A 13,512-nucleotide genomic window follows, 5' to 3' on the forward strand; every position below is an offset into this window, starting at 1 on the left:
CGGGGAAACCACAAGAGAAGAGGAAGGGTGCTGAAGCCAAAGGAGTGGGGGGGGGGGGGGGGGGGGGGGGGGGGGGGGAGAATTATAGACCGATCCAGAGGGCAATGAAATGTACATAGAGCCAGTTAAATGAAGGACAAAATAAACCTCTCTGTACAATAAAGTAAACTAATGTGGGCAAGAAAAATGTAATGTATATACACAACAATCGTTTCCAAATATGAGAAAAGCCAATAAAAAGATTTTCAAAAAAACATACGTTCTGCTGTGATGACTAATGTGCATTTTGAGTTTTATGTAAGATATTCAATTTTATACATAAACAATAAAACAGTAAAACAATGAAAAAGCCCGCCGGAGCCCTCTCCCCACACCCTGTGCGAAACGACCCCTAACAGAATCCCCCCTCAACTCCACACACTCCCACCCTAACAACTAACGGTGACCAGCTGTTTAAAGTACCGAATAAACGGCTGCCATCTCTGGTAGAACCCCTCAGTTACCCCCTCATGGCGTACTCAACTGTCTCAAGATACAAGAACTCCCTAAGATCTCCCAGCCATACTGAAGCACTGGGTGGGAGAGGCTGACGTTCACCCCTGCAGCACCCATCTTTGAGCCATCAGCGGGGCGAAGGCCAGGACATCTGGCCCTGCCCCAGTCTGTAGCTCCGGCAGGTCCGACACCCCAGATATAGCCCCTAAGGGACAGGGCTTCAATTCACTTTGTAGAATCGCCGACATGGTGCGGAAGGAGACACAGAACCCCACGAGCTGAGGACACGATAAAAACATGATTAGTCGGGCCCCTCCCATACCACTCACACTCATCCTCCACACCTGCAAATAGCCTACTCATCCAGAATTTGGTCAAATGTGTCCTATGCACTACCTTCAACTGATCAACCCTAACCTCGCACATGACGATGTTGTATTCACCCTGCCCAGAGCCTCGCTTCACACTCCATCCTCCATCTCCAACACAACTCCTCCGCCCACTTAGACTTAATCCTATCATAAATCCCGATGTACTCCCCTCCTTTATGCCTGCCAGCAACAAAACTCTTTCCAACAGCGAGGAAGGAGGCACCACAGGGAATATTGGGAAGACCTTTTTCACAAAGTTGCAAACCTGCAGGTACATAAAAGCATCCGCCTGTGACAGCGCAAATTTCTCTGACAACTCCTCCAAGCTGGCAAATAGCCCCTCCAAAAACAAGTCCCTCATCCCTTCCACTAATTGAGGTATATAAGATGGTAACGGTGATTGACAGGGTAGACGTAGAGCAGATGTTTACCCTTGTTGGATAATCTAGAACGAAAGTCCATTGTTTTAGGCTAAGGGGCAGAGAAATTAGGAGGAATCACTCCACTATAAGGTTGTGAATCTGTGGAATTCTTACCCCAGAGTGCAGTGGGTGCTGGAACACTGAACAAATTGAAGGAGTAGATAGATAGGTTTTTAATTAGTAGCGGGATGATGGGTTAAGAGGAGTGGACAGGTAGGCGGAGATGAGGTTGAGATGTGCTCAGCCATGTTTGCATTGAATGGTGGAGCATGCTCGAGGGGCTGAACTGCCTACTCCTGCTCCTAGTTCTTATGTTCTATCGGCTGACAATAAATAAAACTTAACTTTTTACATAGGACCTTTCAAAACCTCAGAGTATCCCAAAGTTCTTTATAGACAGAAGTACTTCAGAACTGTGATCAACACATGCAGGAAATAAAATCTAACTTGTGAGTAAACACCAATGTAGTTTATCTTCATCTATCTGTTTTGATAACTTCTCCTGAAGGTGACCTCTGCACTCTGTCAAGTGGCAGATTAATGGATCATATCAGACGTGTTTGACACGTCTACTCTTTATGATGCTCAAGCGTGGTTGCTAGGTCTTAGCATTTGCAAAAAACCGAGTAAAACGCCCCAGTACTCTTAAACCAAAAGAAAATACTTGCATGCTCAACCTGATTGGCTGCAAGTCACTATTTCCTTTACTGTTTCACAAGAATATAGCCAATCTGTGAAAGATGATGCCAAGACCTTGGTGCTGTTATTAATCACTACATGCTAACTTAATTATAATGGTCATGGCGAAGCTTCTGGAGCTCCCCATTCTTTCCCAGGACCACCATTTTTGATGCGTGTTAATGCGGGAAGTCGCGGAAGTGAGACCCTGCCCTCTCGCCTTCCATTTGACAATCAGGTCACATCCTCTTTACTCAGTGACGCAGGAGAAACTGAAAATCAGCGATATGGAGCCTGGCAGGGCAAAACAAATTGATAAGGCAAGATCGGCAACATGATAACGTTTTCTTTTTTAAAAATTGTATTTTGCAGTAAGGATAAGCCCATTTACAAAACAATTGACAGAACAGTGCCTTTGATTAAGAAATTTTGTAAATTTTATAAACAAATTTTAAAAACAAATTTTAAATCTTTTTAATTTTAATCAACCAGAACATAACTTGCTAAGCTGTGGTGCAGATTGTTTCTTTTTCTGGCAGTATCTTGATTGTCACTTACTTGTAGGGATAAACATCCTGGAAGCAATGTGAGACAGTTAGAAGCCACCAATTACTTATCAACGTTGCAGCACAAGTATGGCCTATGGTATCAAAGTGGAGGCTGACTTGCCAGGGCCACTCACCAAGCTCCGTATCATCACCATTGACGATTCGACTTTGAAGATAGGGTCGGTTCCCACAGTCTGTGTAAAAAAAGCTCTTTGTTGTATGAAGTTACATTAACTGTTTCAAAACTATAAATGCAATCAAGATAGAAACATTTTTGTGATTCTATCGTACAAATGTTTGTTCTATGTTGCATACAGTTTGATTAAATAATATTTATTTTTAAATTCTGATCATTTTGATCAACCCAGCATCATATCTTACAGTAAAATCCTGATGAGCCAAATCCCAGGGGATCCACCCACAAATTTGTGACAAGCGGAACTTTGTGATAGCCGGGGGCGGGCATTCCCATGTAAAAGCATCTCTATGTGACCTGATAAATATGGGGCGGGATTCTCCAAGCCCGTGCCAGGTCGGAGAATCGCCGGGGGCGCGGGAAATTCCCGCCATGCCGCTCCGACGGCGGGCCGGAGAATCACCGCCAATCACGCCCGTGCGGTCGCCGCGGTGCCGGTCGGGGCCGCTGGAATATGCCTCCCGCGGCGATGCTCTGCGGGCGACTGGCCGAACACCCACCGAGTTCCGCCGGCGTGGTTCCAACCTGGTACCACCGGGTAGGAGGTCGGACCCGCGGCCACGGTGGATGTCCTGTGGGGGGGTGCGGGAGGATCTGACTCCAGGGGGGGGGCCTCCATGGGGTCCAGGCCTGCGATCGGGGGCTTCCGATTGGCAGGCAGCCGCGACCTGGAGGGGCCTACCTCCTGTGTGGCCCGCTGTAAGGCCCCCGACATGTTGCCCCACACCAGCGCAGAGACGTCAACCACGCGCATGTGCCGGCGCGGAGACGGCAACCACGCGCATGCACCGGCGTGGAGACGGCAACCACGCGCATGCACCAGCGCAGAGACGGCCATCGCGTGGCCATGCAGGGCCGCCTTTCGGCACCGAAGCACCGCGCAGCACTCCGGCGCCATGCTAGCCCCCTGAAGACCGGTGAATTGCTGGGCCAGGAGGCCCGTTGATGCCGGCGTACACCACTCCGGTCATGGTCCATGACAAAAACAGTGGTGTAATACCTGCACAAGACACACGGGGTGGGGTCGACTGTTTCCCCCGTGCCTCGAGGAGTATGAACTCCCCCGCTAACTACGGGGCTGATCACCATGTTGTATAAAAGGTTGGCCAGTCAGGAACCGACTGACGCAGAGAGAGGGCATGGTGAGATATAATGGGCCTCACTGGAAATAGATATTCTTATAAATAAACAGCTTCTTTTGTTTATTTGTTAGACTCCTCTTGCCTTTCCTAAAAACTAATTCAAATGTTAAATGAATATATGCCAAAGTAGTAAATGTGGTAAAAATATCTTTATTCAATATGTTCAAACCTACAATGGCCTGCCCTTATAAAAGGCCGGAGCTTTGCATTGGAAAATGTCGGGAGATAGTTCTGGAAAATCTCTGTAATCTTTTCCTGCTCAGCATGCTGTGTTCAGACAAGCACGCTGCAATCCACCATGTCATCAACACAATCAACCTTTCTCATCCTCTTCTTTGCCTGGAAAGAATGCCTGCTTGCCGAACGTCCAAGATGTTTGACTTGTGTTTCATAATGCGGGTGGCACGGTAGCACAGTGGTTAGCACTATTGCTTCACAGCTCCAGGGTCCCAGGTTCGATTCCCGGCTTGGGTCATTGTCTACACGTTCTCCCTGTGTCTGGGTTTCCTCCGGGTGCTCCGGTTTCCTCCCACATCCCGAAAGACGTGCTGTTAGGTGAATTGGACATTCTGAATTCTCCCTCTGTGTATCCGAACAGGCGCTGGGAATGTGGCGACTAGGGGCTTTTCACAGTAACTTCATTGCAGTGTTAATGTCAGCCTACTTGTGACAATAAAGGTTATTCATAGAATCATAGAATTTACAGTGGAGAAGGAGACCTGCACTGGCCCTTAGAAAGAGCACCCTACCCAAACACACATCTCCACCCTATCCCCGTAACCCCACCCAGGCCCTTTTGGACACTAAGGACAATTGATTATGGCCAATCCACCTAACCTGCACGTCCTTCGGGACTTGCGGGAGGAACCCGGAGGAAACCCACGCAGACACGGGGAGAACATGCAGACTCCGCACAGTGACCAAAGCCGGGAATCGAACCTGGGACCCTAGCGCTGTGAGGCAGCAGTGCCAAGGTGGGGGTAAGAAACAGAGGAACATAATTATTATAATGAACAAACTTAATGGTGGAATCTCCTACTCCTTTGCAATGGCTGCTTCCGACTTTGCATCATAGTTTTCCGCATGCTGTATCAATTCACCTTCTCTCCAAATGATAACACTTCTAGCTTTCTCACAGGTTTAGCCATACTCACAGGCTTTGCACAGGGACATCACAACGCCAAATGATGGCTCCATGATTTTGTGCTTGTGTGGTCTAATTCCACTGTGATTGGTTGGCGCGTTCATATGACAAACATAGACAAGCTTGGCTAATCCAGGGTTACCAGTCTGGAACTTCGGCATATCATGGGCACCGTTCTATGGAAGTTGTCATTCTGCTGGTGGGAATAGTTGACAACTTTGACAGAAGCGGAGTTTTGTCCCGTTTAAGTTTGACTCATCATGATTTCACTATAAATATCGTGATGTAATATGCATTTCATAGAATTAAGGACTACATCAATATTATTGAAAAGTAGCTTTGAATCATTTGAAACATAGCATTGTTAGACACAGGTGTCAAGTTGTAGTGAGGAATGATACTGCATAAAAGAATGATCTCTATATTGCCTAAAGTCAAGGTAATGTGAACTATGTACCATATACACATCTTAATAAAAAGGAACGTCCATGGCAGTAATCTACAAATATCAGCTATGGCACCACATTTGAGAATAAAGGTATTGATCAGTCAACATAAATCCAGCGATGTGCTTGTATGAGCTACGAGAAAGTTCTCCCACTGCAATTAAAGTACCCTTTGACTATACAGGAATGCCACAATCAGGGTGAGATTGAGTGTAGAATGGGAAAGCTTATTGCTAGCACTGCCAGAATATTTGGATGCACTCAGATTCAAATAAGGAACTGAATGCCAGATTTTGCCTTATCCTTGTAACCCACAACCAGATTTAGATCACAACCCCCTTGTGAGTGCTTGAGTGCAATTAAAACACTTAAGACAACTTCCATCCAATTCTTGGTAAATGCCACAATGCAAAAAAGTATATTTTGCAACGGCCCAAAAATATCTACTTGAATCTTGATCAAACTTAAATGTTCACAGTTCTGTAGGTCAAAATGTAATCAATACAAGTGCTGAACATGTGATCTGGAATGCACACAAAAATATATACCTTTAGTGGAGTTCCTTCGTATTGCACAGGAGAAGTCAGATGGTTCAATGCTTATACAATGATAGGATATTATAACACATTGAATGACAATGAATTATTCTATTGCTAAAGTGGACCTGTATCTTTAAGCCCACAAAGTTGATTTATTGTAAAGGTGGCGTGTGATTTTCAATGGGAACCTGCCCATTTTAAGCTGTAATTATTTGTGTTGGAATTTTCGCTGTTGTGTTATGGACTCCTCCAACCCAGTTTTCCCACACACCCTTCCTCAACCGCTTTGCATCAGTCCTTGAATTACACAAAGTTCCATACTGGAGCACAAATTCATAAAACTGACATGTCAATACATTTGCTTGGAAATAAAATGGTTCTATAAATATGGGTTATCATTCTAGAGTGCCATGAAGTGGAGAGTGCAGTGCATTGCCTCACTCTGTAACACACCATGGAGGAAGCACAGCAGGAAAACTGAACATTTCCCCACTGAGTGATGCAAAGTCTGCCAGTCTATCCCTATTGTGCCACTCCTATGCATCTATCTCCCTGTGACTTTGCCTGGCAACAGGTTGCCAGTTCTCTCTTTTAACCAGGCAGGTGCATAATCTGGATGAGGAAACAGTAATGAGACAAAAAAAAAGGCTACATCTCCTCATCAGAGGATAACATACTTGCACCAGGTAACTTTCTGAATCTTTTCTGAATAAAAATAACTTGGAGTCAGTGTCGAAACTATTCTCCTAATGCACATCTTAGAAACATAGTAAATTCTTGTTTTTGTTCCAAGATGCAGACTGGCCTACATACAAGCTGCAAACAGAATGATCATTGTGTATTCTGTAACATAGAAACTCAGATGGTCAGGGAAAACCCAAATATGGCCTACTCAGCTAAGCCATTCCTTTCAAGTACAGATGACTGATGAAAGAGAATTGTATCTCAGTCCTATTTGCAGCTGAGCCATAGAGAAATGAAAGAAAAGGATACTGATTTTAAATGATAACCCCAAGAAACCAATCAACTATCTTAAGGGATTTATTGGTTCTCAAGGGCAAATTATCTCTGATCCTCCGCCAAGATTGGCTCTATTTTATTAACTTATTCTTTTGAGGGATGTAGGTGTTACTGGCTAGGCCAGTACTCATTGCCCATCCTTAATTTTCCTTAAGAAGGTGGTGGTGAGCTACCTTGTTGAACCACTGCAGCCAACATGGTGTAGGTATATTGTGCTGTTAAGAAGGGATTTCCAGTTCATCATGTGCCAGGCTCAGCCTAATACAATTTAAAGTGGTTCACCGTGCACACATGTTGGTGGCCCGGATGAGCAGGTTATTTGGGATAGAGGACAGGAGGGCCCACAAACCATGTCCACATGTGTAGGTCATGTCCGAAGCTTAGGGGATTCTGGCAGGGATTTGCTGATGTCATGTCCACAGTGTTAAAAACAAGGGTGGCCCCGAGTCCAGAGGTGGCGATTTTCCGAGTGTCGGAAGACCCAGGTGTCCAGGGGGCAAGAGAGGCTGACGTTTTGGCCTTTGCCTCCTTGGTAGCCCAGAGACGGATCCTATTATCCTGGAGGGACTCGGAGCCCCCGAAATCAGGGGTATGGGTTAGCGACATGGCTGAGCTTCTCAGGCTTGAGAAAATTAAGTTTGCCACGAGAGGATCAATGTTAGGGTTCGTTCAGAGGTGGAAGCCGTTTATCGGCTTCTTCGGGGAAAACGAAACTGTTAGCAGATACGATAAGTGGGTGGGGGGGTTAGTTTAGTTTAGTTCAGGCGGGATCAGGGAGAGGAGATGGAGGGATTGGGGAATTGTGTGTATAAGCCATGTTGGATGGGTATGGTTCTTGGCTATGGGGTTGGTATGTTCCGAAATAATGTTTACATTTGTTTTTGTACTTTCTGTTATTATAAAATCATAAATGCCTTAATAAAATGTTTTTAAAAAAAGAAGGGTTTTCCAGGACTTTGATGCAGTGGCAGTGAAGGCAGACTGATATAAGGCAGACTTGACATCAATAGTGGGAAAACTAATGGAGGCCATAATACGGGGCGAGGTAAATATACACTTAAGGAAAAACAAGTCAGGGTGTTGTGCAGTTTGGAGGGGAACTTTCAGAAGTTGATGTTCCCAAGCACCTGCTCCCTCGTCTTTCTAGATGGTAGAGGTTATGGGTTTGGAAGGTGCTATCGTTGGGCCTTGGCAAGTTGTTGCAGTGCATCTTGTAGATGGTACACACTCTGCCACTGTGTATTGATGTTGGAGGCAGTGAATGTTTTAGGTGGTGGATGGGGTGCCAATCAATCAGGTTACTTGTCCTCTCTGGTGTCAGGTTTTTTGAGTTTGTTGGAGCAGCACTCATCCAGGCAAGTGAAGAGTATTCCATTACAAGCCTGACGTGTGCCTTGTAGACTGTGGACAGGCTTTGAAGAGTGAAGAGGTGCGTTACTTGCCACAAGATTCCTCGTTATCATGGCTGGGATTCTCTAACCTTGCGACGGGCCGGAGAATGCCCGGGGGGAGGCGCAAATCCCGCCCCGACGCCGGCTGCCGTATTCTCCGGCGCCGTTTTCCGGGGGAAGGCGGGATTCCTGCCACGCCGGTTGGGGGCTGTTGACAGCGGCACCCCTGGCGATTCTCTGGGCCCCGATGGGCCGAGTGGCCTGAAAGTTTTGGCCTGTCCCGCCGGCGTGAATTACTCACCTCAGGCACGGCAGGACCTGGCAGGGTGCGGGGGCGGTCCTGGGGGAGGCACGGGGGGATCCGACCCCAGGGGGGGGGGGGGTCTCCCACGGTGGCCTGGCCCACGATCGGCAGGTGGGCTGATTGCATGGGGGGCCTCCTTTCCTCTGTGCCAGGCCGCTGTAGGGCTCTGCCATATTGTCCGGGGGCCGGCGCAGAGAAGAGAACCCCCGCGTATGCGCGGAAATATGCCAGTCCGCGCATGCGTGAGATCATGTCAGCCGATCCGCGCATGCGCGAACTCGCGCCGGCCCTTCGGCGCCGCTGTAGCTGCGGGAACCACTCCGGCGTCAACCTAGCCCCCGAGAAATTAGCGAGTGCTTCACTTTCGGGGTCTGTTGACGCCGGAGTGGTTGGCGCCGGTGTGGGGACATAGCCCCATTTTCAGAGAATCCCGCCCCATATCTCTGGCATCAAACAATGGGTATTCATTTCCCAGAAAATGTCCTCCCAGTTTCTCTCCAGGCTGGTTTTGATGGCTTCTTTCCCACCCAGGGAATTTTGGGGTAAATTTTACGGCCCTGCCCGCTGCGGGATGGATAATTCGATGGCTCATTATTGTGGCTCAGTTGTGGGTGTTGAGCAACTGAACGCTACAGTGATAGATCAAGAAGAGGTGCTGAAAAGGCTGGCAGCACTCCAGGTAGAGAGGTTGCCAGGCCCGGATGGGATGCATCCTAGATTGCTGAGAGAGATAAGGGAGTATATTGCGGAGCTATTGCCATACATTTTCCAGGCCTCTCTGATCACCGGATTAGTCCTGGGGGACTGGACGATTGCAAATGTGACACTATTGTTTAAGAAAGGGGCAAAGGATACCCAGGAAACTCCAGACCTATCAGCTTGACATCAATAGTGGGAAAACTGATGGAAGCCATAATACGGGACGAGATAAATATACACTTAGGGAAAAATAAGTTAATACTAGACAGTCAACATGGCTTTATCAAGGGCAGGTCATGTTTGACAAATGTAATTGAGTTCCTTGACGAGGTGACACAGGCAGCGGATGAGGGTAGTGCCGTGGATGTTGTATATTTAGATTTTCAGAAAGCATTTGATATGATGCCACATCGCAGGTTGGTTAGAAAGTTAAAAATGTTTGGAATTGATGGGTCCTTGGCAGCATGGATTAGAAGTTGGCTATGGGATAGGAAACAGAGGATATAGATGGGCATTTTTCAGACAGGAGACAAGTTGAAAGAGGTGTTCCCAGTGCTCAGTGTTGGGACCCTTGCTTTTCTGATTTATATAAATTATTTAGAAGTGGGTGTTGAGGGCAAATGGTCTAAATTTGTAGATAATACTAAGGTAGGGAGAATAGTGAATTGTGAGGATGATGCTGGGCAACTTCAGAGTGACATTGACAAGTTGGCCAAAAGGGCAGACACCTGGCAGCTGAACTTCTATGCAGTGAAATATTAGGTAATGCATTTTGGTAGAAGAAACATGGGAGTCAATATAGGCTGAATAGTACAACTTTGAGGGGGCTACTGGAGCAGAGAGACCTCGGGGCCAAGTACATAATTCGCAGAAGGTGGCCAGGCAAGATTAAACTTAAAGTTAAGAAGGCTATAGGATTCTTGGGTGTATAAATGGAGGCATACTTTCGGAAAGAAAGGAAGTGATGCTACACCTCTTCAAAACGTTGGTCAGACCACATTTGGAACATTGTGTTTAGTTCTGGGCTCAAGGAAGCATTTTAAATGTCCTCTCGAGAGAGAGTGCAGAGGAGATTTACTCAAATGATGGCAGGAATGAAGAACTTTTGATACAAAGAAAGATTGGAGAAATTGGGCTTGTTCTCCTTGGAGCAGAGAAGATTAAGAGGCGACCTTATTGAGGTGTTCAAAATTCCGAACAATTTTGGCAAGATAAAGAAGGATATTCTTTTTCCACTGGTTGGTATGTCAGTGACTAGGGGTCACAATTTCAAGATGGTCAGCAAGAGAGCTAGGAGTGAGATGAGACGAAACTTCTTTACTCAGAGGGTTGTTGTGATTTGGAATGTGCTGCTGGGAGAGTGGTGGAGGTGGATTCCATAGGAAGTTTGGAAAGAGAGCTGGATACATATTTGAAAGGGATGAATTTAGAGGGCTGCGGAGATGGGGCTGGAGAATGGGACTAGCTGGAGAGCTGTTTTGGGAGCTGGTGAGGACACGATGGGCCGAATGGCCTCCGTCTGTGCTGTAAATAATAAAACAAAATAGCAAAACAAATTTAAAGGTCCAGTGTCCTCGGGCAGGAATTTCCAGTCATAGGGCAGGTGCAACCGGAAAATCCCACTCATTGTCTCCATCCTGGAGTCCACCTTAGTGACCAGAGCATTCAGTGTGGCATTAATAAACCAGGGAGCCCTCCCCCTTGCCCAATGCTTCAAAATGATTTTCCAACAGCCATGATGGAAATGTGTGCTTTCCCTCCTTTAATAGGCGGAGAGCCTTTCAGAAAAGCAGGCAGCCTGGAACACCTGATTATAAGACAATACTGCTGGGTCCCTGCAGTCCGCAGAGGCTACAGGCAGCATGAAGAACCACTGAGCAACGTTTGAACCGTTCAACACAAAGTGACCATGAGTCAAATGAGACAGGTGGACAGAAACCTGCTCAGCTTGATATGAAGAGTATGGGAAGATCGTGAATCACGATCCCTGCCCACAAACATCAGGCAGCACAGATGTAGCCCATAGTGTCTTCCTAATACAGGAGTGAAAAATTAACAAAATAGAACAGATGCAACAACAGTAATGAAAAATAATACATGGATCCATCTTGCCTTTGATTTAGATATTACAGAGGGAGAATGTTGTGAAAAGGGATGATTTCATTTCTTTCCAAACACCGTTGAGGGTCTTACTGGAAGGGATTAATAAATGATTTTTATATCTGATTAATATTCAACATACTGTATGAAACTGTCAATGTGATTATCACAATGCAGAGCCAAAACTGGCATTTTAATGCAAACATAAAGTAATTCCTGGTTTCAAATTACCCTGTAACTCATATACTTCTTCCCTTCTATTATCTACAAACCCCAAACAAAAATTGCTATCAGGTCAAACGTTGCTCACCCTTTCTCTCTACTCACCACAATGGTATTCATCACTATGGTCTAAACAATCGACCACACCATCACATTCTGAATTGGGTTTGGCAATGCATTTTCCATCGGCACACATGTAGGTGATGGAAGTGCATTTGATGTCTAACAAATATAAAGGCAAAGAAAAACAGGAATTAATAACACTGTGGTTTATTGAATGGTAATAGTGAAATTCAAACTAACAAATTTACGACCAATAAATAAAGCCTCCTTGATTGGAACTGTTAGCTGATCAATGGTTAATGGATACACTTCTCTTTGGCTGTTTTATTAGCGGCAGACATAGCCCATTTAAATTGATTCGGGTATCTGCAACATAGTGAGCAAAGAAATGTCTGAGAATACGTTGTGGGCTCATCTGATCTTGCCAATTGTATTTTTTTTAAAGAAAAAGACTTATATTTATAGAGTGTTTTCACATGGTGTTTTACAGACAATTTGAAGTTTGGTCGGAAACATGGCAGCCAGTTTGCGCATAGCAAGCTACCACAAACAATAACGTGATAATAACCAGATAATCTGTTTTGGTGATGTTGATTGAGAGATAAATATTATCCAGGACAGTGGGCTGAACTCCCCTGCTCTTCTTCGAATAGCTGTGTGGGATCTTCTATGCTCAACTGAGGGGGCCTTAGTTTAATGTTTCATCCAAAAGATGACACCTGATAGTGCAGCCTTGAGTTTTGTGCTCAAGTCCTGGAGTGGGACCAGAACCCAGAAACTTCAGAAACTGGAGTGCCACCTTCTGAGCTACGACTGACAGGATAAGATTTGTGTAACATTATCCACACTACGGATTTCTATTTTGAATCATAAATAAACTTTTCCCACAGGCAAAATAAAAAGCTAGCGACTGTTTCTCACAATTTATAGTATTCTATATATGTGCACACCATTTCGGTTTTAAAAAAGGAAAGTGAGCTTTGCTGTTGATGGTTCTCTGTTATGTACAGCACTGTTATGGGTGAGGCATTTTCAGAACCCCAAAATTTATCATGGAGTTCAACCAACCTCTCCCTTTAATGGATTTGTTGCTTTTGCTAGCACATGGCTTTTTCCCGAGGCGTGGGATTACAATTATGGACGCGTGGGTTTTTAAACACAAAACACTGTTTAGTCCATGAACTCAACTTAACATCTTAAATAAACATTGGATCTCTTAACACCCCTTACTTCAAAGATAACTCAGAAAATATTGCAACAGTAAATAACTCCTTAAAATGTTCCTTCAAACTTTAAAGATACTTAACACCTTTAAACAGTATCACATCAGGTTAAAGGATATATATATTTTCTGTAGAATGGCAGAGATATATTAGTTTGGTTGACTTCAGCTCCAGCACCTTGCTTTCTTCCTCCAGCTCTCTGGACACACACAGACACACACAAACTGATTTTTCCAACTGGCTTTCTCCCTCCAAGCACTCACAGCAAACCAGAACTTCTCAAGCTGCTGTCTCAAACTGGCTTTCTCCTTTTAATCAGCTCACAGCAAAACAGCCAGGCACTTTTAAACTGCTCTCAGCAAAACCAGCCAGGCACTTTTCAAACTGCAAAACCAAACTGCAAAATGGCTGAACTGAGCTGAGCTCCACCCACTCTATGACATCACTGTAAAGGTACATTGCTTAAACATCCAGTTCTTAAAGGCACTCTCGCATGACAGCACCAATAT

General features: G+C 45.4%; 1 protein-coding gene across 1 annotated transcript in view; it reads right to left on the reverse strand.

The window, feature by feature from the left end:
- Positions 1-13,512, reverse strand: part of LOC140427856 (suppressor of tumorigenicity 14 protein homolog) — a 318,812-nt gene that overhangs the window by 55,984 nt on the left and 249,316 nt on the right. Inside the window, exons 15-16 of the mRNA XM_072513648.1 lie at positions 11,823-11,939; positions 2,525-2,708 (exon numbers count right to left, since the gene is read on the reverse strand). Coding sequence (XP_072369749.1) covers positions 2,525-2,708; positions 11,823-11,939 — 301 coding nt within the window. The remainder of the gene's footprint in view (positions 1-2,524; positions 2,709-11,822; positions 11,940-13,512) is intronic.

This window comes from Scyliorhinus torazame, chromosome 8, assembly GCF_047496885.1.
Source record: "Scyliorhinus torazame isolate Kashiwa2021f chromosome 8, sScyTor2.1, whole genome shotgun sequence".
NCBI classification, from domain to species: domain Eukaryota; kingdom Metazoa; phylum Chordata; class Chondrichthyes; order Carcharhiniformes; family Scyliorhinidae; genus Scyliorhinus; species Scyliorhinus torazame.